General features: G+C 53.0%; 2 protein-coding genes across 9 annotated transcripts; both read right to left on the bottom strand.

Moving 5' to 3' along the window:
- Positions 1 to 48: 48 nt before the first annotated feature.
- NIBAN3 (niban apoptosis regulator 3) lies at positions 49 to 16,618 on the bottom strand (the record flags this gene model as incomplete). 7 transcript variants are annotated; one of them, XM_080673604.1, is made up of 14 exons in its annotated part: positions 1,364 to 1,730; positions 2,697 to 2,780; positions 4,169 to 4,280; positions 5,246 to 5,362; positions 6,506 to 6,664; positions 7,530 to 7,720; positions 8,306 to 8,468; positions 8,663 to 8,767; positions 8,848 to 8,963; positions 9,518 to 9,685; positions 11,169 to 11,283; positions 11,863 to 11,988; positions 14,690 to 14,820; positions 16,564 to 16,618. In XM_080673604.1, the coding sequence occupies 14 exons, from the start codon at positions 16,616 to 16,618 to the stop codon at positions 1,621 to 1,623; spliced, it is 1,752 nt and encodes a 583-aa protein (XP_080529730.1). In that variant the 3' UTR covers positions 1,364 to 1,620. The 7 variants fall into 7 exon arrangements, with proteins under 7 accessions (XP_080529736.1, XP_080529735.1, XP_080529730.1 ...); XM_080673608.1 differs by lacking the exons at positions 11,169 to 11,283; positions 11,863 to 11,988; positions 14,690 to 14,820; positions 16,564 to 16,618 and adding exons at positions 5,060 to 5,167; positions 9,784 to 9,844 and having other exon boundaries at positions 6,506 to 6,703; XM_080673609.1 differs by lacking the exons at positions 1,364 to 1,730; positions 11,169 to 11,283; positions 11,863 to 11,988; positions 14,690 to 14,820; positions 16,564 to 16,618 and adding exons at positions 52 to 1,346; positions 5,060 to 5,167 and having other exon boundaries at positions 9,518 to 9,833.
- Positions 16,619 to 20,075: 3,457 nt separating this feature from the next.
- PGLS (6-phosphogluconolactonase) lies at positions 20,076 to 27,198 on the bottom strand. 2 transcript variants are annotated; one of them, XM_080673617.1, is made up of 5 exons: positions 26,517 to 26,819; positions 24,915 to 25,022; positions 24,115 to 24,216; positions 23,673 to 23,813; positions 20,076 to 20,630 (listed from the first exon to the last, which is right to left on the bottom strand). In XM_080673617.1, the coding sequence occupies exons 1-5, from the start codon at positions 26,802 to 26,804 to the stop codon at positions 20,493 to 20,495; spliced, it is 777 nt and encodes a 258-aa protein (XP_080529743.1). In that variant the 5' UTR covers positions 26,805 to 26,819; the 3' UTR covers positions 20,076 to 20,492. The 2 variants fall into 2 exon arrangements, with proteins under 2 accessions (XP_080529743.1, XP_080529742.1); XM_080673616.1 differs by lacking the exon at positions 24,115 to 24,216 and having other exon boundaries at positions 26,517 to 27,198.
- Positions 27,199 to 27,823: the final 625 nt, after the last annotated feature.

The following is a 27,823-nucleotide window of genomic DNA, read 5'->3' as shown; positions in this document are numbered from 1 at the left end:
TGATACTCGCCCCTCCTGCTCTTCAGGCTCTTCCCCTTGCCCATGCCCTTCCTCTAATTACTTTTCTCTACTTCGCTTCTGTTTCCCGATACTTTTTTAATTGTCTGCACAGGTTAAGTTTTGGGCTGAATGTTTTAGAAATGCAGCCCAGCCTTTTCTGGTTACGTGATTTGACTCTGAGCGGAGGGAAAGGGGCCTGGCAACAAAAGATCTTGCATATTAAGCAGGAAAAACAGGGTGACAAGTGTCTCCGGTTCTGACACACAGAGAAAAGACTGGAAGAGAAAAGACTGGAAGGAGTTAGACCAGGGCAAACAGTGGTTTTCTCAAAGTGGGCAGGATGACAGATTCTTGTTGCTGCAATTTTCCCAGAATAACGTTGACATCCTGGGTAAAGAGAAGCCAGCTGGACAGGGCTGTGAAGCACAAATGTATCTCAGAAGATGGTGGTGGAGGGGGAAATCCGGAAACGTGAGGGAAATCTTATTCTCTCGGGGAAGGCTCAAATCTCCAGGACAGGATGGGAGGGAACCATCTCTGGGGGGGTGGGGTGCAGGTCCCCTCTGAGAGCTGAGAGGAGAAGAACATTGGTGAAGTCCCGCAGGAACCTGCTCCGGAAGCAGCTGGGAGGCTTGTGACCTGGGGAAGCTGCCAACCTCAAGTGCACAGATGACTTTTCTGGCAAGCAGAGGGAAGTCTGCGTAAGTTCTCTCAGCTGAGGAACTTGTTACCGAGTTAAATTTGGGAGCTGTGTAAGCAAACCCAAAAGGCCCACAGCAAGCTGAGAAAAAAAAATCTGTAATCTGGATACAAAGTGTTAATACCGTTAATATATACAGAGTTACCAGGGATCAATATGAAAAAGATAAAATCTCCTGGTGGGGGGCGGGGAGAGTACGGAAATCCATGGACAATTCAATGTTAAACAACCCACAACCCACATATAAATGGCCAAAAAACATTTTTAGATTCATTTTAGTCATCAAATTCAAAATTAAAAATGAAATGTGTGTGCCCATCAAGTTGACTTTTTTTCTTTTATGAAAATTCCTAATATTTGGAAAGGATATGGAGAATATGCACAAATTCTGCAGGTGGAAAAGTGAAAAGGCACAGCCCTTCAGAAAAGGAGTGAGGTGGAGGTGAGTTGGTTATGAAAGCCTTGAAATGGTTCATATGACTCAGAAATTCCACTAGTAGACATTTATCTATTGGTCATGAAGATGGCTGTAGGCAGATTCAGTTCCGGAACGTCCTTGGAGGCAGCAGCGGGCAGAGCGGCTGGACCTCAGTGCAGGAGCCTGGCTGCTTGGGGCAAGTCCCTCTCTGAGCCTCAGTTTCCTCATCTGTAAAATGGAACGTGTCACAAGGATGCCAAAAAAACTGGACACATCAAATGCCTGGCACATAATAAATGCTCAGTAAATGGGATATTAGCAATAAAAATTTAATTTATAAGCACCTAGAACCTAAGTGAGCCAAGGAGAGGAACAGAGCTCCACAGAAGAGCTAAAAACTGTTCCTAAACACATGAAAATATGTTTATTTTCATCTCTAAGAAGATGTGTCCATTCAAATGAAGCCAAGACACCATTTTCCACCCAGAAGGTCTGAGAAATTTCAAGTCAGCTGACAGCCTGTGCAGCCTGTGGGTAAGAGGCCACCTGCACACAGGTGAGGGGCAACAACCAGATGGGACCACACTGATGGAGAGAGCTCTGAAGACCACTCTGGAATGACAAGCACACATGCTCTGAACCATGAGGTTTCACATCGAGGGATTTACCCACAAACACCTGCACTTGCCTGAAAAGTACATAGGAGGCCATCCCCTGTGGTGTTACCTGTTAGAGGGAAAGACTAGAAGCAAAACCCATAATCATTTAGATCCTGGTTAAATAGATTAAGGAGCTCCCCTACAAACTCTCACTGACAATTGCAAATCACAAAATATTCTGAAGTCTTGGTAAGATGACTTTGTTTAATCTTCTGTTCATCCCAATGTGTGTGAATATTCATCAGTTTGTCTGTAGCGACTGGCTAAGGCAGTGGTCGGCAAACTCATTAGTCAACAGAGCGGCAAACCGCGGCTCACGAGCTGCATGTGGCTCGCGAGCCGCAGTTTGCCGACCGCTGGGCTAAGGGATACTGCCCTAAACCCGTGTTAGTTAGCTATAGCTGCATAACAAATGGCCCCGAAAATTCACAGCTGAAAACAAAACACATCTATAATCTCAGAGTTTCCATGGGTGAAGAACATGGATGCAGGTAGCTGGGTGGGTTCCCAGAGCTCTCATAACAGCAGTTCCCAAGGGAGCTCTCGAATCCCTGCTCCCATCTTTCAGGGCCCTTGCTCAGGGTGAACCCAAGGCTCCCACCACCACAACCTCTCCTTTCAGTGTTGGGAACTCGTAGCTGCTGGGGAGGCCCCACCGAGTTTTGGCCAGATGAGATGGAACACAAATTCATGGCAGAGACTGGGCTAAGAGGGTCCCTCTGTGGCTCCAACACACTCACTCCGTGTCTCCCCACTGCTCTTGTTCACCATGAGCTTGGCCAGACCAGCCACATCAGGAGACAGGTGGATGCTGTTCCATCCAGGGACCTACACTTTCAATGATCCCATACACCCTGTAAAGGCCCCCCTACCCCCCATCAATTCACTGGCATGGCCCAAGAACCTGTGAGGTCCTCACCTGCTCCCGCCTGGTCCCATGGGACCTCCGAGCAGCCATCCAGAGTACAGGATACGTCGCTGGCACTGAGGGCCTTTTTCAGTTCTAAAACAACAGATAACTCCCTGGACCCACCTGGAGAAGCCCTGGCATCAAAGAGCTTCCATCATTCTCCCAAAGAAGCCACAAAAGGGCAAAGGATGGAGGAAAGGGCTCAACCAAGAACTTCAAACAAATGGCTTATTTGAGTCTCTCTCCATGCCTGTGCCCAAGGCAGGCATTGCTAGCTGATCCCCGACATCTTCACTGAGCCAGATGCTTCCGGCTCCACCTCAAAACACTACATTCCAAGCAGATGTCACAAATCCATTAAAGATCAAACCCCCCAAGGTAGTGGCCGGCAAACTCATTAGTCAACAGAGCGGCAAACCCTAAGGACATGGAAAACCTCTGGGAATGGAGGTGTTACCTGTTTGGGGATTTTTTTTTTTCCCGATCAGAGAATAGCCTTTTTTCATTTAAAGTGTCCCCTATTCAGCTACCCACAGATGGAGCCCACATCCTCACCCTTACTTCCTGGCTCCCAAAACGCTGCTGTCACCTATCAAACCGCTCTGTGTCCCTTCTTCCTCTTTATGTCCTTCAAACACAGGCTCTCGGGGATGCCTCCCCTTTCCCTACACGCCATTCGCAGGTGGTGGGCTCTCCTGTGTACTCGGTGACACCCAGGCCAGCAATGCTGGCACCTCTGCTCCTGCCTCATCCTCATCACTGGGCTCCGTCCTCTTGGTAGCTGCCCCTGCGTGGGCCCATCATTTGTTCCCAGGCCGTGCCCTCGGCCTCCTCCCTCATTTTCAGTCTGGCCACTGTCATCCTCTGCTCACACACTCTCCATGACTCCCTATTGCCTGTCATTCAAGCCCCTGCATGTCTGCCTCTGCAGCCTCCAGCCTCCCCTCCTTCTGTTGTCTTTCCCTCCCTCTGTGAGGGCCACGTGGATGCCGTGACATGCCCTGAGTCACCATTACATGCTGCTCAGCCCCAAGTTACTGCACACGTCTCAGCGGTCACAGACATTGGGTCCTGAGTGAACAGACAAGGCAGGAGGGAGAAGAGACAGCTCCGGAGCCTTTTCCCAGGGCAGGACATCCTGGGAGGCCTAGCCCAAGTCCAAGAATTCTTGGGGGCTCAATGCCAGCCAGCAAAAACACAGGCGGTGATTGTTGATGACTAAATGGGAATGTCTAGCTGCAGTTTTTTTTTAATTTTGCTTCCTTCCCCTCATCCTGAGAAGTCCTACACACCCCTGAGAGCCTCATTCCAATGCCCTCACTCAGGAAGCTGCTGTCACTGCCCCTCCAGGCTTGCCCACCTCTGTCCCGGGCTGGACCTGCAGTCAGAAGGCTAGTGTTCACAGGAAGTGAGGCAACAGGGCTCAGCATACACAGCCAGGGGTCACCAGGCTCCCCCAAGCCACAGGGGGTGAGGCTCACCTCCATCGATCCTCTGCAGCAGGACCCCCCGGATGACATCCTCATAGATGCCCTCGATGGTCAGGGCAGGGCTGCCCACAGCAAGAACATCCCCTTCGAACTCAAGCAGCTCCTGGAATGGAGGTGGGTGAGGGGCTGGGCTGAAGGGGTGGGCACTTGGCAGGTGCCAGCTCCCGCTATGACCCTGGTCTAGGTACCTGGGTGGTCTTGAACCTCATTTTCCTCATCTTTAAAATGGACTCCATGACCTGCACGCCCTCAGGTTGCTGTGCAGATTGGTGAAACAAGCACATCCCACCTCAACAGGAATAGCACCGATGTCTCTTCTAGGACCCCCCACAGCCACCTCCTCTAGAGGAGCCGGTTGGCACCTGAGACCAAACCCTGCCTGGTGCCCGCAAGCCCTGTGTGGCCAGGCCCCTGTGACCTCTCCCCTCATCTCTTTCCCACCGCCTCACTGTTCCCTCAACACACTAGCCCAGGCCTGCCTCGGGGCTTTTGCACATGCTGTGTCCTCTGCCTGCAATGCCCTTCCCTGGGACATGGCTCATGTCTTCAGCTCACTGCCTCTCCAGTGTCACCTTCTCAGGGAGAGCCTCCATGACCATAGAACCCCCCCACACTCCCCCTCTGCTCCTCCCTCCTCTGAAACCTGCGTCACCTGCTAGTATGTGATGCATGTGCCCTCACCCCAGTTCTCAAGTGACAGACATTGAGCACTGTCATGGGAGAAGCAGAGGGCATTTGTGGGCGCCCAGTGGAGCCCCAGAGCTCAGGGAACAAGAGTCTCTAATTGTCACAGTGGCTCTGTGCGGGAGCAAGCACTTTGTAGAGAGACACAGATGCTTGGTCGCCCTATAGGACCTGCCTGCATGTCCTCCATTCGCTCACCGCTTTGCAGCGTGGCTCCAGCTGGCTCAGCACAAAGGGCAAAAAGATGCAGAGCTGCCACCTGCGGATGAACTTCCTCTGCGCTGAGCCACTGTCCGACTGGAACTTCTGCACGACACACACAGTGGCCAGTCAGTGGCCATCGGGGCACCCAGGCCCACGTCCATGCCTCCCCGCAGACCTCACCTTCAGCACGCGCCCCCTGACTTTCTCCAGCTGCTGGGCAGCCTGGTTGCAGTCCAGGGCCCTGGTCAGACACTGGTCGGCCAGCTGCAGGAAGGTGGCCACGGCGTCGGCCATGAGCTGTGGAGGGAGGAACTGGGATGACTCCCGGGTAATCCACTCTCTGGCCTTATCAGCCTCGTTCCTGCCCAACTGACACTTTCTCAGCATCCAATCTGTCCCTGCCAGCCACTTCCCTCAGCCTCCTCCTTGTCTCAAGAAACAACACCTCCTGCCCAGCAGGTGTGGCTCAGTGGTTGAGCGTCGACCTATGAACCAGGAGGTCACGGTTCAACTCCCAGTCAGGGCACATGCCTGGGCTCCATCCCCAATAGGGGGCGTGCAGGAGGCATCCGGTCAATGATTCTCTCATCATTGATGTTTCTATCTCTCTCTCCCCTCTCCCTTCCTCTCTCTCTAAAGTCAATAAAAACATATTTTTTAAAAATAGCACCTCCTCTCAGGAGCCAGGGATCACCCAGTCGGTGGGAGCCTATGTGCAAACTGGTAGAAAGCAGCCTCCCCGCTGGAGAATGGTGCCGGGGTGCCCAGCCTGGGGAGCAGAGAGCTGGCTGGAGTTCTATCCTCATGGGCTGAGTGCTCCTGGGCAGTAAGCAAATTGAACAACTGTGCCGGGCACCACTCGGTCTTCTCAATCCCTGCCTCCTTCCCAAGGCAGGTGTGGCTTCTTAACTTTAAATTTGGTCACGGCCCTCCCTGCTGTGGCTCCCCACTGCCCTTGGGACAGAGCCCAGCCTCTTAACCCCATACAGAGGGCCCTGACCCATCTGCCCACCCACCTCACTGGCACATCTCCCACCTTTCTGCCCTCCCTTGAAACCTACAACCCAATGTCTTTAAATTGTTTAATTTCCCCAAAGGCAGACAAGCTTTCTCACTTCCCAGCACTTACACATACTGATCCCTCTACCTAAGACATGCCCCAACCCCCATTTCTCCCACTGCTGCCCCAGCTTGGAAGTCCTCTCCTGGAAGTCCTCCCAACCCTCGAGACTGATCAAGCACGTCCTTGAGGCTCGCACAGCACCTTGTGCATCCACACCACAGCCCTGTCCTTCACGTGCTCACTGCCTGGTCATGGCTCATGTCTACATGACCCTGGGAGCCCTGCGAGGGAGGCCAGGTCTGTCTCGGTCACCATGATCTCCCCAGCACACAACTGACGCCTGCTCTGCTCGGTGAAGGCAGTTGCCTTTGCCTCACCTGTTGTGCGAGATCCTGGGCCCCAAACACCAGACTTCGTGCTCCAAGGAAGCCAAACGGTACCACCAGCTGCTCCAGGCGGCCCCGGCTCCGCTCAGCCTCACGGAAGCAAGTCTGCATCAGCTCTGGATCCCACGGCATCTCACCAAATGAGTAAACCTGTGCTCCAATGGCAGTCAGGTGAGAAAACACCATCAGCTGATGGAAAAGCAGGACCAAGGACCTCAGAGCCGATGCATCGAAGGAAAAACACAAATGGGAACACATCTTACCTCAGCTATCACCACAAAAATGCACAATAAAAGTAACAGTGAGGTAGGGTGTGATGGACATAAAATGGTAAAACCTGGAAAAATGGTAATATCCGGTGCTGGCAGGACTGAGGGGAAATGGGCACACTCAGTCCTTGTGGCACCTTTGCCCACCATCTGATGGCCTCTCGGGGCTGAGCCCTAGGCCTGCATAAGTGGAGTAACCCAACACCTCCGGGAGCTCACAGGAAATCTTGGGGAGATAGACTGGAGACAATCAACCACAATGGTTTGTAGATGCCCTCATGATGAGGGAAGCTCAGGCAGCTGCAGATGCAGAGAGGGGCCAGGGACAGTTCCTGACAGAGGTGATTAGGAAATGGATGCGTAATAAGTTGAAGGTGCATAGTAGGTGCTCATTTAACATCAGAAGAACTGAACTGACGTGCATGGAGCAGAATTCTCTGGGGACAGGGTGGGCTCTGGCTAAACAGAGGAATGGCAGGAGGGAGAGTTTGTGAGGAAGGTGACTCCAAACTGATATGATTAAGTGTTACTCTCGTCATCTTACTCCTTTCCCCCACATTTTAAACAGTGTCCTGATAACCATAGCATCATTGTCCATTATAAGTAAAACAAACAAACAAAAAAAAAACAGCCTAGAAAAGAGGTGTTTCGAGGTTTTTAAGAAGAAAAGGTTGTCAAACAAGAAAGATGCAAGGTTCGTGCAGCTCTTCTATGACATTAACAGCCCCTCAACCGCTAGAGCTCACCTCTCTCCGCAGCCGCGCGCCCGAGGGATTCGCACGCAGGTGGCGACACAGGCGGTCCATGCCCTGGGCTAGGAGGGTCTGCACCGCCGCCAGTGCTGCTTCCACGATGCTCAGCAGAGTCTGCGAGACCCGGGGCAGCTGTGCGTCCACCTTCCTGCGCAGGCAGGACTCCAGGGGGCCCTGGATTTCGGCTGAGGGTGGAAAGCACTGGCCTGGGTCTCCTTCGCCAGGTGCTCCGCAAGTGGAGTCGTGGGAGACCCCAGGCTCCGCAGGGTGAGGTGGGCGGAACGCAGACTCTGAACACCCTCTCCGCCCCATTTTACTGAGAAACGGAGGCTTCGAGTGCGGTGGGGCCCGCTCAGAAGCGCATGCCGGGAAGGCAGAGTCCGGATGCCCGCCCGGTTCGCTTTCTAACTGAGCCGAGTGGGAGCCGCCTCCGCCATCTGACTGAACAACCCGGGTCAGACGTGCCACCACCAGGGCCTCCTGTCCTCTCCAGAACTAGCCTCACCCGCTCCATCCCTGGCCAGACCCCTTTTCCACGGCCCCGCCCTCCTCCTAGGTCCTGCTCCGTCCAGTCACAGCCTCAGGGCCACGCCCATTCTCCCCGCCAGTCACGCCACGCCCTTTCATTCTCCATCCCCTGCCGCGTCTTCAGTTCCCAGACTCCCGGCCCCCCCCTTACACCCACCTTGGTCCCCTTCTTTCTCTCAGGCTCCCGGCTCCGCCCCAGCAGGCCCCGCCCCGCCAGGCCCCGCCCCGCCCCCCAGGCTCACTCCGCAGCTTCGCTGCCACGCGCCCCCGCAGCCTCATCATCTGGTCCACGTCCGGGCGGATCGTCCTCTCTAGGGCCGCGAGCAGCTCGTCTTTTTCGGGCTGGAAGGCGCGGAGCCCTGCAGAGGCCCCGGCCAGGACAGCGGCGTGAACCGCATCCATGAGCTGCGGGGATCAGCCCAGGGGATCCCATGGGTCCGAAGCGCAGGATGGAGGGACGGATAGAGACAAACACACGGAGAGAGAGGGAGAGTTTAGGCGACAGTCGGAGGAGGCGAAGCTGGGTGCCCAGGTCCCACCCCCTCCGCAGTGTCCCTCCACCCCGTGTCCCTGCGGCACCTCCGCGATCCCGCGCGCACCTCGGTCCAGGCCCAGGCCCTGGCTCGGCCGGCCCCCCGCAAGCCCGGCTGGGTCTGGGCTCGCAGCGCCGGCAGCAGCTCCCGCATCAGCACCGCGGTCAGCACCTGCAGGAGAGGGGGCCGTGGGCTCCGCTGAAGGCCGAGAGGGCTCTGGGGGTCCGGATGGGGCCTGGCACGGCACTGACCTCCGCGTCCGAGCCCAGCGTCATGTCGTCGTGGCCAAAGTGGCCTCGGTGCTGCCGGTAGAGCCGTACGGCCTCCAGGAAGGCGTGGGCGGCGGGGGCCTGGCTTCGCTGTAGGACTGGGGCGTGGGGGAGGCTCCTCAGTGCCCGCCCACCCCTCCTCTGCTCCCCAAGAGGAAGAAGCCCTCGTCCTCCCTGCCAGGTCCCCAACACCCAGGTCTCACCCACCTCCGCAGGGAAATCGCTCCCCAAGACCTCGCCAGCCCACCAGGAGCCTTTACACAGTGTAGGAAAGGCATCCCCTGCGGGCAGCCAGGGGCCAGACTGCCTGCGGTGGGTCTCCCTGCCTCCCCATTTAGGTACATTCGTTCAGCCAACAGCCTGCCCCTGTTTGTGTTGGTCCTGTTCCCTTTATCGCTGGTTGGCCTCTCACCTTTTTTGGACCCACCCCAGCTTCCACATCCCCTCCTCTTAGAAGCCCTCCCTGATCCCCCAGGGGAAGCTCCCACAAGGCAGTGTCCCCGTCACAGCCCTCTCCTGTCTGTCTCCCCCCACAACCCATTTTATAGATAAGGACACTGAGACTGGGAGCGGGTCCCATAGCCAGTAGGGGCAGAGCCCTCTAACCCCAGACCCGGGGCCCCATCCCTGCCTGGCCTTCCCCGGGCCCCACCTGTGCCACGGAGCCGGATGCCACCCTGCAGGGCCAGCCTCCACGCTCGCTGCGCCTCCGCTGTGGCTGCAGAGAGACAGAGGTGCCTTCGGAAGGGGTGCTGCAGAAACAGGGGGAAGTTCACCGGCATTTCCAGGAGGGGGTCAGGCTCCTCCTGCGTGTGGTCTCCTGAAAGCAGACAGAAGAGGCCACAGCTGCATTCATTCCTTTGCTCTACAATCGTTCCTTCAGCAGGAGAAAGTGACCATGAAATACGTAGAGGAGACCCTGGCATGGGCAGTTGCTCAGTATGCGTAATCCTTGCTACAGCTGCATTGTCCGTATTCCAGCTCAGTCTCCAGCGAGGATGTGCCCAGGCATGAGCAATTCATCCCAGCACTGTCTCCCAGCCCCTGCATCTTCCTCAATACAGTGGCCTGGGCAGCTGCCAACAACCTATCCCAGTTGGCATGTGAGCTGAGCCCTGCTTGCAGGGGTCTGGAGCCAGCCCTGCCCAGGTTCAAACTTGGCCAAACCATTTTCCGTGCATAGGGCACAGTTTTTCATCTCTCTGATCCTGTAAAATGGGTTCGAACGTGTTATCAATGACCTAGAATGGTTGGGAGGACACAATGGGTGGATTTAATTCTGTTTAATCTATTTGAGGCCTCCTAAAATCCTCAGTGTTTTGTTCTGATCTCCAGAGTAGTATATACAGACTGCAGTAAAATACGTTCATTTTACTGGGAGAGAGGTTGGTCACTGGAACAGAAGCAAAGTAGCAAAGGGTGACACATAGGGGTATGTGGGTGGATCCCAATGTTTGCAACGTCATCAACATTTCTGTAGACTGTCCTTGTTGCTGCATTTGCATCATTTGGTGGCAAGATAGCTCCTCAGTGAAGTCAATGATGCAGTTCTAGCTCTGAGCCTTACTAATCGTATGACAGGCCTCGGCCTCAGTGCATGCATCTGTGGAATGAGGTAGCTAGTGATGGGGCTGCCTGCTGGGCAGGCTCAATGAGATAACACAAGTACTGGTCAGATGCATCCAGCCCAGCGATGCTGCGCCTTTCCCTGTTCCTGCACAGTGTGTCCTGGGAGGACGGGAGAGAGGAAGAAATGGAGGAAGAGACTGAGAAAGAGAGGAGGACAGGGGAGGGAGAGGAGGAGAAGGGCAATGGACAGAGAAAGGGAGGGAGGGGAAGAGGGAGGAAGTTAGAGAAAAAGGGAGAGAGAAGGGTGGGAGGAGGAGAAGAGAGAATGGAAGAAGGGAGGGAGGAAGGGAGAACCTCCTGGAAACGCTAGACTGAACAATACACCCAGAACCCAGTTTGTGCGACACACACCCCCCACCAGTGCCCATCTCCCCACAGATGTTTGTTTTTGCTGCTTGGCTCTGGTCCAGGGACCAACCTCTCTCACTGATGAGAAAGGGTGTTTCTCTTTCTAGAGTTGGGCTGCTTATCCAGCAACAACGCTGCCCCCAGGGGACAGGTGGCAATGTGTAGAGACATATTTGGTTGTTGCACTTGGGGTGGGGGCTGCATCTAGTGGGTGGAGACCAGGGATGCTGTTCAACACCCTGCACTGCTCAGGACAGCCACCACTGACGGGGCCCCAGTGTCAACAAAGTAGAGACACCTGCTTTTGGGGTCCCCAGGAGCCTTACCTGAGGAGACTGGGCAGAGAGTGTCCAACAGGTGGAGATATTCCCGCTGGGAAGTCAGGACTGTGTACCCTGTCAGGGCCGTGGAGCCCAGAGGACGGCCCCCATTTTCATATTCCTACAAAAAGCATCCAAAGAACCGCTCTGGGACAGGTCTAAACTGTGGCCCCCACGTCTCAGTGTAGGATCTGGGGAAGGTTTGGGGTTAGCTGGGGAAAACGTCCACCTCCCTTCCTGCCTCCACCTCGTTCCCCCTCCTCCACAGAAGATCTGCTGCCTCCACTGTGTGCTGGGCCAGTGCAAGTATGTGTGGGGTTATCTCACTGAGTCCGACAGCCCCTTGCTTTGTAGGCCATCATCACCCATCTCATAAGGTGGGAACTGCATCCCAGGGCATCAAGGGACCTGGATGAGTTCCCCAGCCGGGAAGCAGGGCATGGGCATGACGCACGCAGGCCTAACAAGGCTTCAACCTCGGCTCTGCTGATGACCATGAGTAAGCCCCTACCCCTGTCCCTGGCCTCAGTCCAGCCACCTGGCACAACAGAAGGTGGTCGCCCAGGCCAGGCCAGGGACTTGGGGTCCTTGATTCAGGCTAGATGATCGAAGAAAGGAGAGGGCTATGCTGGTAGCCGGACCCTACTCTGGGGAGGAAGGGATGGAGAATCTGGAGGCCAAAGGGACACAAGCCACTCACCTCCCTGTGGCTGAACCACTCCAGGTGGCCATTCCCACGCAGGACACAGAAGGTCAGCTGCCACTGGGGTGGGTGGCCCCGCAGCTGGGTCAGGGGCCCTCGGTGCTCACGGACTCGGGGAAGCTTCTGTGGAGGAGGGGCTCTCAGATGCCAGGGGCACTGGCCAGTGTTCCGGTGTCCAGACCATCGGGACAGCTCCCACAGGTGCCACTAAGCATAGGGCCACTCCTGTTCTTTACCAGGCACCCTCTTAGCAAGCACTTATTTGTGGCCCTTCCAAATAAGAACTGATATATCTTATTAGTTGTATCACACAGCCCTGAGACAGGCATACCTGTCATCGCCACTTCATCTGGAGGCAGACCCTCCCTCACTTGAGCCTCAGAGGAGATCCCAGTCCTGGCCAATAATACCTCAATTGCAATCTGTGAGAGACCCTGAAAGGAAGGACTCAGAGAAGCTGCCTCTAGATTCCTGACTCACAGCAACTGTGAGATAAGTGTGTGTTGCTTTAAGCTACTGGTTGGCAGTATATTGTCACACAGCCTTAACTAATCAATGCAAGTGGAGCTGCTGGGTCACGGGGCAGGTGTAGTGTAACTATATGAGAAAAGGCCGTGCCTCTGTCCACAGACCCTGCCCTCAGGGGGACACTTTCTCTGTCCTGTTTCATTTCCGTTGTCACTCTCCCTACTACCTGGCACCTGCATTGTGTGTTTTGTGTCATCCCTAGGTCCCCAGGCAGTGTCTGCTGCATGGTTGATGCTCAATAAATATTCGATGAATCAGTTAACTGCAATTGTGATATTTTGATTCTTTGCTGGGGTGGTGGGAACTCAGTGTGTTTTTAATGATTCTCCATACCTTTTCCCAGGTCTAAAAATTTTCATAAAATATTGTTAAAATGCTATTATAGAACATCCTATATAATAAAAGGCTAATATGCAAATAGACTGAACAGCAGACAGACTGGTTGCTATGACGCACACTGACCACCAGGGGGCAGACGCTCAATGCAGGTGCTGCTCCCTGGTGGTCAGTGCACTCCCACAGGGGGAGCACGGCTCAGCCAGAGCTGGGCTCATGGCTGGCGAGCACAGCGGCAGTGGCGGGAGCCGTCAGTCGGACATTCCCAGAGGGCTCCCGGATTGCAAGAGGGCATGGGCCGGGTTAAGGGACCCCCCTGAGGGCATAAATTTTATGCACCAGGCCTCTGATGATATATAAAATACAAACATATAAAATAAATATTGCCCTTGCCGGTTTGGCTCAGCGGATAGAGCATTGGTCCTTGGACCAAAGGGTCCCGGGTTCAATTCCAGTCAAGGCCATGTACCTCGGCTGCAGGCTCCTTCTCTGCCCAGGCTCTGGTCAGGGCATGTGCAAGAGGCCACCAATCAATGTGTTTCTCTCACATTGATGTTTCTCTCTATCTTTCCCTCTCTCTTCCACTCTCTAAAAATCAATGGAAAAATATCCTTGGGTGAGGATTAAAATAATAAATAAATAAATAAATAAATATTATATAAAATGTTCAAACTGAAGCAAGGGAAAGCCCCTCCACACTGCTTGAAACCCAATGTCAGCTGTGCTCTGGCCACATGACTGAAACCAGCAGGTGGTGTAAGGTGCAGGTGGGAGTGACACCCGGGCCCCATGATGCCCCAAGAGGGACAGGGAGAGCTCTGGTTGGGAGGATGCTCTGTGTCCACAGCATCAGGGAGCCCCCACCCCAGGGCAGGCACAGCTGGGAGAAGAGGCACCTGAGTGAGTGGAAAACTCAGTGCCCTGATGGGGCAGGGGACCCAATGTCAGTAAGGGATATGAGCTACGAGTTCAAATTATGCCTCTGCCTCTTGCTGGTGATATGACCTCAGGCAGATCACTTTGCCTTTCTGTGCCTTGGTTTCCTTGCTGGTCAAAGACCCATCTCTGGGGCTGGTAAGGGAATGAGTATGTTGTGTCGGGCACATGGAAGACCTGGGTGCCATTGCCAGCTCAGCAGACATGTGGAGCTGGGACCAGACAGCTCCAGGCTCCTTTGTTCCATCCACACACTATCCTGCACCCCTACTATATGCAGGTACCATGTGGGTATGAGGAGTGGGTGTGAGGGAAAGAGGAGACTAGGCCTGGCTCCTCCCTTGCAGAGCAGACCCATGGAGGTGACTAATGTGTGACCTGGGGCTTTGCTGGGATGGGGATCTCAGGGGAGGCGCCTGACTGAGATGGGGGCAATGCAATCCAGGAAGGCTTCCTGGAAGAAGTGGCAACTGAAGTACAAGGAGGAATGGAAAGTGCATGAGACAGAGGTCACCTCACATGCAAAATCTTGGGCATCCAGTGGTTGTGCTGTGTCCTTGCGTGTGGCACTCAGGGCAAGCTTTTTCCAACTTCAGGGCTTTTGCCCTAGCTGTGCCTTCTGCCTACAATACTCTTCCCATTCTGGGCTCCAGATCTGGCTTCTTCTCATCCTTTATATCTCAGCTCAAAGGGACCCCCTGCCCCCGCACCTCGACTCCCCACACCCAACTGTGCCCTTCCTCTTGATTTCCTAGCACCTATCAGAAGTTACCCTGCATCATGATATGTTAACTTGTTTGGGGTCATTTTCCCCAATCAGACTGTGAGCCCCAGAGAACAGAATGGGGTATGTCTCCGTCTCTGCTGTGTCCCCAGCATCCAGCCCAGGACATGCTAGTGAATATTACAGTCACCCTAGGTTGGGGCATCAGCAAGGACAAAGGTGCGAGAAGCCCCACCACCACCGCTGACCAATGGCCTCTTGTTTGCTCAGCAGCCCTCCACCCTTATTTGCAGCACCCACTTTGCTGTGCAGCAGTTGGCATCCAGCCAGCTCCTGGGGGACCAGCTCCCGGGAAATCTGCTGCAGGACAGAGGCTGCCAGCTGTACGCGGTATTGAGGCAGGAAGTTCCTTAGCAGGGCCTCCACCTGGTCTGCAGGGACAAGGGAACAGTGAGGTGGCTGAATCAGGCCACCTACGAGGGGAAGGCAAGACAGGATGGAAGTAACTGGTGGGCTTCTACCGTCACCCCAAACCCCAAAGTTACCCCACGAGACATACTCCAAGTTCCATTCACCCTTAACCATGCACTGTCTGTTTCCATCCTTGGGGGGTTGGGGGAAGGGGTTAAGGCACTCCAGCTTAATTTATAACTGATGCACAACAAACTTGAATAAAGCATAGAATTTAATGGTCTTTCACATATGTCCACACCCAGAAACCACGATCAAGATAATGAACAGGCCCTAACCGGTTTGGCTCAGTGGATAGAGCAGGGGTCCTCAAACTTTTTAAACAGGGGGCCAGTTCACTGTCCCTCAGACCGTTGGAGGGCCGGACTATAGTTTAAAAAAAAAAAACTATGAACAAATTCCTATGCGTACTGCGGGCCCGGGACGAATCGGCTGCTAAGCAGGACAGGCAGCGGCACCCGGCGGGCCGGATAAATGTCCTCGGCGGGCCGCATGTGGCCCGCGGGCCATAGTTTGAGGACGCCTGGGATAGAGCATCAGCCTGCGGACTGAAGGGTCCCAGGTTCCATTCCGGTCAAGGGCATGTACCTGGGTTGCGGGCACATCCCCAGTAGAAGGCATGCAGGAGGCAGCTGATGGATGTCTCTCTCATCGATGTTTCTAACTCTCTATCCCTCTCTCTTCCTCTCTGTAAAAACTCAATAAATATATATATATTTTTTAAAAAGATAATGAACAGTTCCCTTGCACCTGAAAGTTTTTTCACGCCCCTTACCTAGAGAATTTTTTCAAAATCTTTTAAAAGCCTCACTCCAGAACAGAGGAACTTGCTGGAGTGATGGAAGTATTCTGTATCCTGATCTAAGAGGCGGTCACACAGGTGTTAAAGCTCTTCAAGCTGTTTCCCTAAGATGCACTCACTTGACTGTATGTAAAACATCCAGTCCATCTTGCTGCCTGGAATGTGGACCCAATGGCTGGAGCTTCAGCAGCCTTTATGTACCGTGCGGTGGCCTCAGACACAGAAGCCATGCATCGTAGAACCATGAGATGGAAGAAGTTGGGTTATCTAACTTTTATCTGTCTACCTGCCACTGTACCCCTCTATAGGAGAGAGTAATAAATCTTTGCCTTAAGCCGCTATAGAAAATACCTGACATTGTAGAATAACTTATTGAATCCATTTGTATAATGGTGAGTTGGCCTTTCCTGATCTAGATCATGAATCCATTGTATTCCCAGTGCCCTGCACACAGTAAGTACTCAGCCATGTGCATGGAGGATGAAGGGCACTGACCTTTGTTTGCCTCAAATCAGAACTGTGACTCAGCCCCCAGGGTCCACACAGAGGGATCTATTGATCCCTGCCCACCTGGAAGAATTATCCCCCAAGATCCGGCTGGGCCCAGGGCAGCTCTCACCTGGCCCGTGCCCACACCCCAAACCCATGCCCTGAGTCAGGTTGCCAGATTTACCCAAAAAATGTACATGACACCAGTTAAATTTTCATTTCAGGTAAACAAGGGATTATTTTTTTTTAGCATAACTATGCCCTTATGCAAAATTTGGGGCATACTTATACTAAAAAAAAAAAAAAAAAAGTTTATTTATTGCTTATCTGGAATTCACATTAATAGGCATCCTACGTATCTGACAACCCTGAACCCTCCTCCCCATCCCCACCCCTCCCCACCCTCACTCACCCCTCAGGTGCTCCTGCTGCCGCTTGTCCAGGGGGCTTGAAGGCCGCCCGCCCATCCTGCTGCTGTGTCCCGGGATCCCCTAGAGTGAAGCAGGCACCCCTTTCCACCCCCAGGATCCCCAGGTTCCTCTGGGAGCAGGAAAGCCTGTGAGGATCCTGGATGCTATGGCGACCAGTGTCTGGGGTCAAAAGCCAGAGCTTGGCCCTCCCACTGTGTGTGATGTGGGGGGTGAGGATGCCCGTCCCCTGCCCCACCCCACCCTGCACCTGTGTCCTCCCAACTCCCCTGGGGCCAAGGGCCCGAGAGCTGCTGGTTTCTGTAGGGGCTGCCCCAGCAGCCCCAAGAGTGAGTACAGGGGTAGGAAACAAAAATTCTGCTGGCTTTGGAGGAGGGATGCAGGGCAGATATCTGGCAGGATCAGGCAACCAGTTGTTGGTGTGAGGGGAAAGGGAGGATGAGCAGGGATGGGGTGTCCATCCCCATCTGATGCCCACCCTCTGGTGCCAAACCCCCCTGTGCTTGCCCCATGCTGGGCAATGCTGAGAGGATTCAACCCTGGCCCAGCCCCTAGAATCCCTAGGCTGGGGAGAGAGAGCTGGCCCACACCCCAGTCCCTGGAGTCAGTAATTGAGACTGAGGGAGCAAGCGGTGGGGTCCCAGATGAGGGGGGAATGGGAGGTATGGAGATTTAAGGGGGTTACTGGTTACTTTCTGACCTCTAGCATGATCCCTAGCCCCACCAAGCAATCACCCCATCTCCATTTAATTCTTTGACTATTAAAGGTGCCCTGACTCTCAGGCCCCAGCCCCCATCTCAGCACACTCCAAATTCCATGACCTCTAGCACATCCCACCAGGCCTTGCAGAGCCCCAATCTCATCTCTCAGTGACCCCCTCCAGCCCACGCAGTTCCCTGCAGCTGCCCCAGCAGCCCACATGGACCATCACAGGCACACTGACAAAACTGTCAGAGAATGATGAGAGGAAGGGAGAAAAATGGGACAGGAGGGGAGAGGAAATGCAGGGGCAGGGAGGAGATGCTGCACCAAGACCCGAAGGAAGAGTGAAAGCTGGAGGACAGAGAATTGGCAGGGGGCACAGCGCATGCGAAGGCCCTAAGGTGGGACGGAAAAGGGAGAGTGAGGAGCAGATGTTACGAGGAGAGGGTAGGGGTTGCAGGGGCCACTCAGGGGCTTATGGGCCAATAGGAAGGGTGGGCTTCACTCAAGGTGAAAGGGAGTCACAGGCAGGTCTAGTGCAGGGACAGCTGCTATCATGGGGAGGGGCACAGGAGAGGTGATATGCCTCAGGAAGCAAACCGCCCCCCCCCCCCCCCCCCCCGCCAGTGGGGTCCCCATGCCGTTCTCAGCATTTTCCCTCTGCTCTAGCAACCCCTGCCCGGGACTCTGCTCCAGGGCTCATGGCCACATGAGCTTGCTCAAGCCCGCGGCTGGTCAATCTTCCTTTCGGCTGCCTCCTCTGCTTTCTCAACCTGTTTCCTTCCGACCAGGGCCTGGCCCACTTCCTCACTCTCACATCTGAGAGACTGACCCCAGGACGTTGAAGGAAACTTCTCTTTCTGTGGTTTCGGCTTTGAGGTTTCAATTCCCATGTCCCCTTCAGGTGCATCCGCGGGACGCCCCCAGGCACCCATGCTTCCCACTCTCTGCTGAAGTCCCAGGAGCCAGAGAAGCTGGGTGGGCCAAGCAGATGGAAACGCTGCAGTCCTGGCACAGTTGAGACGAAAAAGGCACTTTGACACATTCAAGGCTCTGAGCAGGCCTGCAGCGGGACTGGTTGGAGATTAAGACTGGCCCTGGCCCTGGCTGATGTGGCTCAGTTGGTTGAGCGTTGTCCCATGCACCAAAAGGTCTTCGGTTTGATTTCCAGTCAGGGCACAATCCCAGGTCAGGGCACGTGTGGGAAGCAGCCAATTGATGTTCCTCTCACATTGATGTTTCTCTCCCTCTCCCTCTCCCTCTCCCTCTCCCTTCCTCTCTCTAAAATCAATAAAAACATATAAATAAGTAAAAATTACTTGCTCTGTGTGTGCAGTGGGAACTCTGCCAGAGTGTGTAGTGGGTTGAATTTTGTACCCCTGGAAAGAAACATCCATAGGTCACTATAAAAAACACAGAAAATAACCAATGGTGATGATATGAAGAAACTGGAACCCTCATGCACTGTTAGTGGGAATGTAAAATTGTGCACCTGCTGTGAAAATAGTATGGAGGTTTCTCCAAAAATTAAAAACAGGCCCTAGCCAGTTTGACCTGCAGACTGAAGGGTCCCAGGTTCGATTCTAGTCAAAGGCACATGCCCAGGTTGCGGGCTCAATCCCCAGTAGGGGGCGTGCAGGAGGCAGCCGATCAATGATTCTCTCTGATCATTGATGTTTCTCTCCCTCTCCCTTCCTCTCTGAAATCACTGAAAAAATATTTTTAAAAAATGAAAAACAGAATTACCATCTGACCTAGCATTTCTACTTCTGGGTATATCCCCAAAAGAATTGAAAGTCGGGTCTCAAAGAGATAGTTTACACCAATGTTTATAGCAACATCATTCACAAGAGCAAAACCATGGATGCAACCCAAGCATCCATAGAGATGGAGAAGCAAAATGTGGTCCATCCACCCAGTGGAATATTATTCAGCCATAAAAGGAAATTGTAACCCATGTGACAACATAGTTGAATCTGAGGACATTATGTTGAGTAAAAGAAGCAGACACAAAGGACAAACACTGTATGATCCCATTTACATGAGGTCCCTACAATAGTCAAATTCACAGAAACAGAAGTAGAGTGGTGGGCTAGTGGAGGGGGAGATGGAGTTACTGATTAATAGGGACAGAGCTTCAATTTGGGAAGATGGCAAGTTTTGGGGATAGGTGGTGGGGATGGTTTGTACAACAGTGTGAATGTACCATTTCTGGATACCTAGAAATGGTTAAGATGGTGAACTTTACATTATATGTATTTTCACACACACACACACACACACACACACACACACACACATACACACATAGGCACACATACACAATATGTCCATGTCCTAACCCTGGGAATCTCAGAATGTGACCTTATTTGGAATAAGGGTCTTTGCAGATATAATTAGCTAAGGATCTTGAGAGTTCATCTTGGATTTAGGGTGGTCCTATATCCAATGTCAGTGTCCTGAATAGGACACAGAGAGACACTCACATAAGCCATGTGAGGACAGAGGCAGACTGGAGTGATGCTGTCACAAGCCAAGGGTTGTTGGCAGCCCCCAGAAGCCACAAGAGGAGCCTGGGAAGACTTTCCCTCAGAGCCTCCAGAAGGAACCACCCCTGCCACCCCCTTGACTCCACACCATTCGACTGAGTCAATAAATTCTGTGGTTCTTTGCTACAGGCCCCCGGAAATGGAGCGAGGATACCCATTCCTGTCCTCCACCTGCTGGGATAAGGGCTTCTAGTCAGCCTGGGAGCCCCTTGTCCCACTGCCCACCAAGGACCACGAGACAGTGGGAACTTGGAGCAAATGCTCCTTTTATTATAATTGTTAAATGTTTTTATTGATTTCAGAGAGAAGAAGGGAGAGATAGAGTTAGAAACATCAATGAGAGAGAAACATCGATCAGCTGCCTCCTGCACACCCCCTACTGGGAATCAAGCCCACAACCCAAGCATATGCCCCAACCAGGAATCGAACCAGCGACCTCCTGGTGCATATGGCGACGTTCAAACAGCTCAACCACTGAGCTACACCGGCTGGGCCAAAGCTCCTTTTAATATCTGGGCAGAGCCAGTGGCCAGGCCCGGCAGCACCATGTGGCTTTTCTAAAGTGAAGCCTAGAACACAGCAGTGGAGGGGCCCAGCCCCAGGAAGATCCCAGCCCCCTCAAGCCACAAATGGTCCCAACGGTGGTGTCCCCGGGGACCAGCTACAAAGTGGAATGCTTCTCGAAGGGCACGGTCAGGAGTCGGGCTGCTGCCTCATCCAGGAACCAGCAGAGTTTCCCAGTGTGGGGCTGCACAAGGGCGGCAGGGAGCGGGCTGTCCTCCTTGTCCTCCAAAATGCGCTGTGTGAAGAGGATATGCTTGTGAGCCCCGGCGCCCCTCAGAGCTCTCAGGCCCCCGTGGACTAGACTCTCCTGCTCTCAAGATGTGATGTCAGCCTCCCAGCTGCCCCAGCTTAAAACAGTCAGCAGGGACAGGCCCTTCCCTTCTAGCTCCTATGACTGTATAGCATGGTGGTGGCACACCTTTCTGCAAAGACCAGAGTCACTATTTCGGCTCATGCTGACATATGGGCATCTGTGTTCCAACAAATCGTTATTGGTGAACACTGACATATGAATTCTGTTGAATTTTCACATGTCTGGGAATATTCTTCTTTTGATCCAACCCCATCCCTCCCCACCCCCCCCAACTTAAAAAGGTAAAAGGTAAAAACTCTTTATGGCTGACGGGATTTGGCACATGGGCTGTGGTGTGTCAACCCGCTAATGTGACCTCATGGTAAATGGACATTATAAACACTGCTTTTTGCCAGCTGGGCCTGCCCCAAGAACTCTGCGTTTATAAATCACTGGCTTCTGATCACGACCCTGTGAAGTCACCTCTGTTCCCACCCCATTTTACAGTCTGGGAAGCTAAGGCTCCAAGAGGCCTCTCTCAGGGGGTCTATGGGGAGGGGCACCCTCATGACCCACCTTATAGATGGGAAAGTTGAGGCTGTGTGGGGAGGACCACCTGAAGCCAGGGTGGGCACCACTGGCAGGGACATGGGTCTGCTGCACTCTTTAGAATGTGCACCCCAAACCGCAACATTAGCCACCCCTGTGAGGACATCTGGGCCCAACCGTTAGGGGGAGGGAATTATTATTTATTTATATTTCAAAATATTTCCAGTTTCTCCTACAGTTTTGGCATTTTCTTTTTCTTTTTAAAATAATTCTTGTCCTAGCTAGTTTGGCTCAGTGGATAGAGCGTCAGCCTGCAGACTGAAGGGTCCCAGGTTCAATTCTCGTAAAGGGCACATGCCTAGGTTGCAGGCTCGATCCCCAGTAGTGAGCGTGCAAGGGGTAGCTGATCAATGATTCTCTCTCATCATTGATGTTTCTATTTCTCTCTCCCTTTCCCTTCCTCTCTGAAATCAATAAAAAATATATATATATATTTAAAAAAATAAATAATTCTTTATTGTTGAAAGTATTACATAGGTCCCTTCCTCCTCCCCCCATAGTTGGTTTTTTCAATGATGGCAATTAAAATATTTTTTCATTTATTTTATTTTATTTTTTTAATTTTTATTGATTTCAGATAAGAAAGGAGGGGAAGAGAGAGAAATATCAATGATAAGAAAGAATCACTGATGGGCTGCCTCCAGCACGCCCCCCACTGGGGATCAAGCAACCTGGGCATGTGCTCTGACCAGAAATCAAACTGTGATCTCCTGATTCATAGGTTGACATTCCACCACTGAGCCACACCAAACCAGCTTAGTTTATTTTTAATATCTTAGTTTATATTTTCCTAAAATATTATATATAACTATACCTTCTTTCTTATTCCTACTTTTTTACTTATTCCTATATATGATTTTTTTCCTTCTTGGTTAGCTTTGCCAGTGGTTTGTCTATCTTTTGGACCTCTTTATCATTAAATTTTCAAAAATAATGCCCGACCAGTGTGGCTTAGTGGTTGAGCAACAACCTATGAACCAGGAAGTTACAGTTCGATTCCTGGTCAGGGCACATGCCCAAGTTGCCGGCTCGATCCCCAGTGCGGGAGATCAGTTCCAGAGGTAGCTGATCAATGATTCTCTCTCATCATTGATTTTTCTCTCTCTCTTTCTCCCTTCCTCTCTACAATCAATAAAAATGTATTTTTTAAAAATTAACCAATTCATTAATTTCTGATTTTGATTTTACATATCCCTTCTGCTGACTTTACTTAGATTTACATTATTGTTCATTTTTCTAATTCAAGAGTATAGTGCTTGATTTGTTTATTCAATAGTATTCTATTTAACTAGAGGCCCAATGTACGAAAATTCGTGCAGAAGTAGGCCTTCCTTCCCCCAGATGCTGGCACTGGCTTCCCTCCAGCACCCGGGACCCAGGCTTCCCTCCTCCGGCCACCTGCAGGCATCCGGGACCAAGGCTGGCTTCCCTCGGGCCGCCCACAGGCACCCGGGACCCAGGCTGGCTTGCCTCGGGCCGCCTGCAGGCACCTGGGACCCGGGCCGCTTCCTTCCTCTGGCTGCCCGTAGTCACCCGGGACCCGGGCTGGCTTCCCTCAGTCTGCCTGCAGGCACCCGGGACCCCTTTGCTTCCCTCCAGCCCCGGCTTCGTCAAAAAGGACATCTGGAATGATGTCCAGAAGACGTCTGGTCTAATCAGCATATAACCCTTTTATTATTATAGAATATATTTTTTAAAAAATATATATTTTATTGGTGTTTGTTTTTTTTTTACAGAGAGGAAGGGAGAGAGATAGAGAGTTAGAAACATCGATGAGAGAGAAACGTTGATCAGCTGCCTCCTGCACACCTACTGGGGATGTGCCCGCAACCAAGGCACATGCCCCTGACTGGAATCGACCCTGTGACCCTTCAGTCTGCAGGCCGACACTCTATCCCAGCCTTGGGCAAACTACGGCCCGTGGGCCGGATTCGGCTGTTCTATCCGGTTCTCTTGCTCTCCCCTCCGCTCCTTTACTTTGAATTTATATTAGCTCACACAAACACTCCATCCATGCTTTTGTTCCAGCCCTCCGGTCCAGTTTAAGAACCCATTGTGGCCCTCGAGTCAAAAAGTTTGCCCACCCCTGCTCTATCCACTAAGCCAAACCGGTCAGGGCTAGAAGATATTTTTTAAATGTATTTTAATATTATAAATTTACCTCTCCGTGTAGCTTTTGTCTCATCTCATCAATCTCATTTTGTAATTACTCATTCCTAACCAGCCTGTAATGGCAGTTTCCATCTCCTCTTCAACCCAAGAATTACTGAAGTACCTTGGGATCTGGTGCTTCCAGCACAATAGCACCTGGGCTCATATTCTGTCCCCAAGCTCACATGTCCATAACCTTCCTGGGGATGGGGCCCCCAGCTTTACCTTCAGAACAGCTGCCTTGCCTTCTCCAGTCGCCACAAAAATTACAGTTCGGGCCGCATTCAAGACAGGAAGTGTGAGGGTTACACGCTGTGGAGGTGGCTTTGGGGAGTCACTAATGGGAGCCACAATCTTCTCCCGTTCCTGGGGAGGGAGGCCCAGGTAGAGAAGAGGACAATGTTACTTCAACTTCTCAAGCACTCACCCACATCAAGCATAATTCATCCATCATTCCATCCCACCCTACCAATCCTGTGGTACTTGATTTAAGGCCCTCATTATAAGATGGAAAACCGAGGCTCAGGAGGATTAAGCCCAGTGGGCATACCTATTGGCAGAAGCTGATTCAAACCCTTCGGTAGGCGACTCCTGGCCCCCCTGTGGAAGCCCCAGACAGCAGAGACCAGAGCTCAGGTATGCGTGGGGCCTGTGTGGGTGCACTCACCTGCAGGAGGGGATGGTCTGGGAAGAGTGAGCAGGTATGGCCATCAGGGCCCACCCCCAAGATCAGCAGGTCAAAAACTGGGATGGAGTCCCCTTGAAAGGCCTGGCCAGGGGAAGAAGACAGTCCACAGAGGTTGTGAGGAAAGGGGAAGAATACAGAGACAATTGTCAGAAAAAGAATCACAAGTGGTGCCTGGCCAGTGTGGCTCAGCAGCTGAGCATCAACCCAGGAACCAAGAGGTCGCTGGTTGCATTCCTAGTCAGAGCACATGCCCGGGTTGCAGGCTCCACGCTCAGTAGAGGCCGTGCAGGAGGCTGCTCATCAGTGATGTTCCTCTCTCATCAATGTTTCTATCTCCCTCTCCCTCTCCCTTCCTCTCTCTAAAAATCAATAAAACCATATTTTTAAAAAATTTAAAAAAGAATCACAAGTAGCTGTAACACAGGGAGTGATGCTCAACCTCACCTGCATAAAAGGGACTCTCATCTACGAGGTTCTATGTTCACCTGCCCAACTGGCTAAGAATCTGGGGACACAACTGTCTCCAAGATGTGAGGACCCAGGCCAGCTACTAGGTGTCAGAGGTTAGGGCACCCCTGGGGACCCCAAGGCAGGGGTGTGGCCTATTAAAGAGGGAATTCTCAAAGGGGTCTACCCAGGGCGGGGCGGGGTCTGCTGACTGACCCCAGGGGAGTTTCTGCCAGTGACAATCTCAGAGTGCTACCTGCAAATGGCTCTGTTGCCCTGGGATTAGCCATCGAGTGGACAAGGTCTCCCTGTGGCTACTCTGAGGGACTCACCTGTCTCAGCTTCTTGGCGTAGTCCTCTGCTGCCTCCTCCACAGGAAGCTGGGGGTTAATGGTGATCACCTGGCTATCGGGAATGGGCAGCTTGGAGAGCAGGTGGGTCTGTGGCATACGGAGGGACAGTGTCACCAACAGTAATGACTAGGTCTCAGCATCATGGGTTTGCATTGTGCCCACATGGGTCATCCAGGCCTGTGTGAGTCAGGATCGTAGTGGATCCCAGTGTCAATGCACCAGGGGTCTTTCAAGTCCATTAAGACTGGGGGTTGGCCCTAGCAGGTTTGGCTCAGTGGATAGAGAGACGGTCTGTGGACTGAAGGGTCCCAGGTTTGATTCCGGTCAAGGGCATATGCCTAGGTTTCAGGCTCCATCCCCAGTAGAGGGCATACAGGAGGCAGCCGATCAATGATTCTCTCTCAGCATTGATGTTTCCATCTCTCTCTCCTTCTCCCTTCCTCTCTGAAATCAATAATAATAATAAAAAAGGACTGGTGGTTGCCCTAGCTGGTTTGGCTCAGTGGATAAAGCGTTGGCCTGCGGACTGAAGGGTCCAACTTTCAATTCTGGTCAAGGGCACATGCTCGGGTTGTGGGCTCCATCCCCAGTGGGGGCCATGCAGGAGGCAGCCGATCGATGGTTCTCTCTCATCATTGATGTTTCTATCTCTCTCTCTTTCTACCTTCCTCCCTGAAATCAATAAAAATATTTTTTTAATGACAAAAAAAACCCAAAAAAACAGGGTTTCGCTCTGGCCGGTGTTCCCAATGATTAGAGCACTGGCCTGCGCACCTAAGGGTTGCAGGTTTGATTCCCCGTCAAGGGCACTACCTGGGTTTCAGATTGCAGGTTTGGTCACCAGTCAGGGCACATGCAGGAGGCAACCAATTAATGTGTCTCTCTCACATCTATGTTTCTCTCTCTCCTCACCCCCTCCCTCCCTTCCACTCTCTCTAGAAATCAATGGAAAAAATATCCTCGGATGAGGATTCGCTAAAAAAACAAAAAAAATCATCAGCTCAAGCTTCTATACAAAAAGAATACAACACCCCAGGACCCCAATGACCCAAGGCTCCTTTTCTGGTCACCGTCCCACGCCTCTCTGGAAAGTTTTCCTCCTCCGGCGCAGGAGGAGTGGGCACAGACGAAGCCGAGGAATCCAGGCAAATCAGGGTTCCTCCAAGCCTTAGTTTCCCTGCTTCCCTGCTTGTAAAACGCTGGGGGGCCCGGACTCAAAGACAACGGCCTCGGTGGTCATTAACGCAACAGGCTGCGTGGAGACCATGGAGACCATGTCCAGATTGTAGGTAAAGAAATTGAAGCCCAGGCTCCACGCCAGAACCCCCCTGCCTGGCTCTTTCCGTCATTCTGCGCCTGAACTTCCCTAGGTCCCTGGCATGGTCCATTGTGCTTCCCTGCGCGCCTTTGCCCAGGCCGTGCCCCCTGCCTGGCTGCCTGTAAACACGCAGAGGGGCTTCGGTGGCTGTGCGGGCGCAGCCTAGGTGTGACCTCAGGGGCACCAGGCCGTCCATTCCCAGCTCCCATATGGATAAGAAGCCTGGGCGCAGTGTGACCCTCGGCGGCCCCCGTAGCTCTCACCCGGTAGAGGCCGTACGTGCTCTCAGCGTGCTCGAAGGGTACCAGGCGCTCGTCGCAGAAGCCCAGCGTCCAGTGCGCGAGGCCAGCTGGCCCAGTGGGGGCGATGGCGGCGGGCAGCTCGCGGGCCAGCATCGAAACAAGGCTGCCACCAGACAGGCCGAGCGCAAAGCGGGCCCGGGCGCCCGCCACGCAGCACGCGGCCCGCTGTGCCACCAATTGCGCCAGCGACGCGCTGAGCTCCTGCGGGCTCGAAAAGACCGAGATGAAGCCGGGGGCCGGCGCGGCCATCGCGACGGCGGGAGGCGGAAGCGCTCCAGGCGGCGGCCAGTGCGCCTGCGCGCTGATGGGCCAGGACGCCCAGGGATTAGTACCTTGGGAGGCAGCCTCTGGCACATGCGCAGCCCCGCAAGTGAAGCCCTGGCGGGCAGGGCGGTTGGATGCTCCGTGCTCATTTATTTTTTTTGCAAGTTGACGTGGACACAAGTTCTGTCCTGGTTTGGTGCTGGCAGAACCGGCTCCCAACCTCATAGTGTCAGGGCGAGGCCAGAAAGGGGAGGACATGGGGTGGGGTGGAGGAAGGCGATATGAGATTTCCTGAAGGAGGACGCATTTTGGTGGACTTTGGGACCTTCTTTTATCTTGTTGCTAGTATTGTTTCTTTAATCTATAATAAAAGCGTAATACTGCTAATTAGGACGTCCGACTTTCCAGATGAAGCCCCGGCTGGGAGGGAAGCTGTGCAGGCAGCCGGAGGAAGGTCTACTCTTGCACGAATTTCGAGCATCGGGCCTCTAGTTAAAATATCTAGCTCCATGAGGGCAGGGTTTGTTTTATTCACTGATGCCTTGAAAGTCTCGAGTTATGCCTAGCACAGAGTGAGAAATGAAAACCTCTATGTTCACTTCCTTCTGCAGGTTCTCCCAGGGGACCTCTGTCTCTCGGAGGACCCAGATGCCTCCATCCTGGCTCTTGCCCAGAGGAGCCCCCAGACCGGCTCAAATAGGATAGAACTTCTCATTTGGCATAAAATACAGAGCTGCCAAACCACGGAGGAATCTTAAATGCACCTTGCCAAGTGAAAGAAGCCAGTCTGAAAAGGCAAAACTATGGAGACAGAAAAAAATCAGTGGTTGTTTGGAGTGGGGGTGGAAGGAATGAAGAAATGGAGCACAGAGTATGTTTAGCGGGAAGAAACTCTTCTTTATGCTGCTGTAATTGTGGATGCATGTCATTATGCACTAGTTCCGTGGTCGGCAAACTGCGGCTCGCAAGCCACATGCGGCTCTTTGGCCCCTTGAGTGTGGCTC

The sequence above is a fragment of the Plecotus auritus genome (genome assembly GCF_963455305.1).
Source record: "Plecotus auritus genome assembly, chromosome: 6".
Classification (NCBI taxonomy): Eukaryota; Metazoa; Chordata; class Mammalia; order Chiroptera; family Vespertilionidae; genus Plecotus; species Plecotus auritus.
The sequence above is the reverse complement of the archived record's forward strand: the minus strand, read 5'-3'. Positions and strand labels throughout refer to the sequence as shown.

Coding starts and splice junctions, on each gene's coding strand:
- PGLS (XM_080673616.1), bottom strand. CDS start 27,077: ATGTCCTCCCCTTTCTGGCCTCGCCCTGACACTATGAGGTTGGGAGCC. Junction 25,023..26,516: donor GCACGTACGGCCTCTACCGG/GTGAGAGCTACG, acceptor CGTATGCCACAG/ACCCACCTGCTCTCCAAGCT. Junction 20,631..23,672: donor GCAAGGCAGCTGTTCTGAAG/GTAAAGCTGGGG, acceptor CTCTTCACACAG/CGCATTTTGGAGGACAAGGA.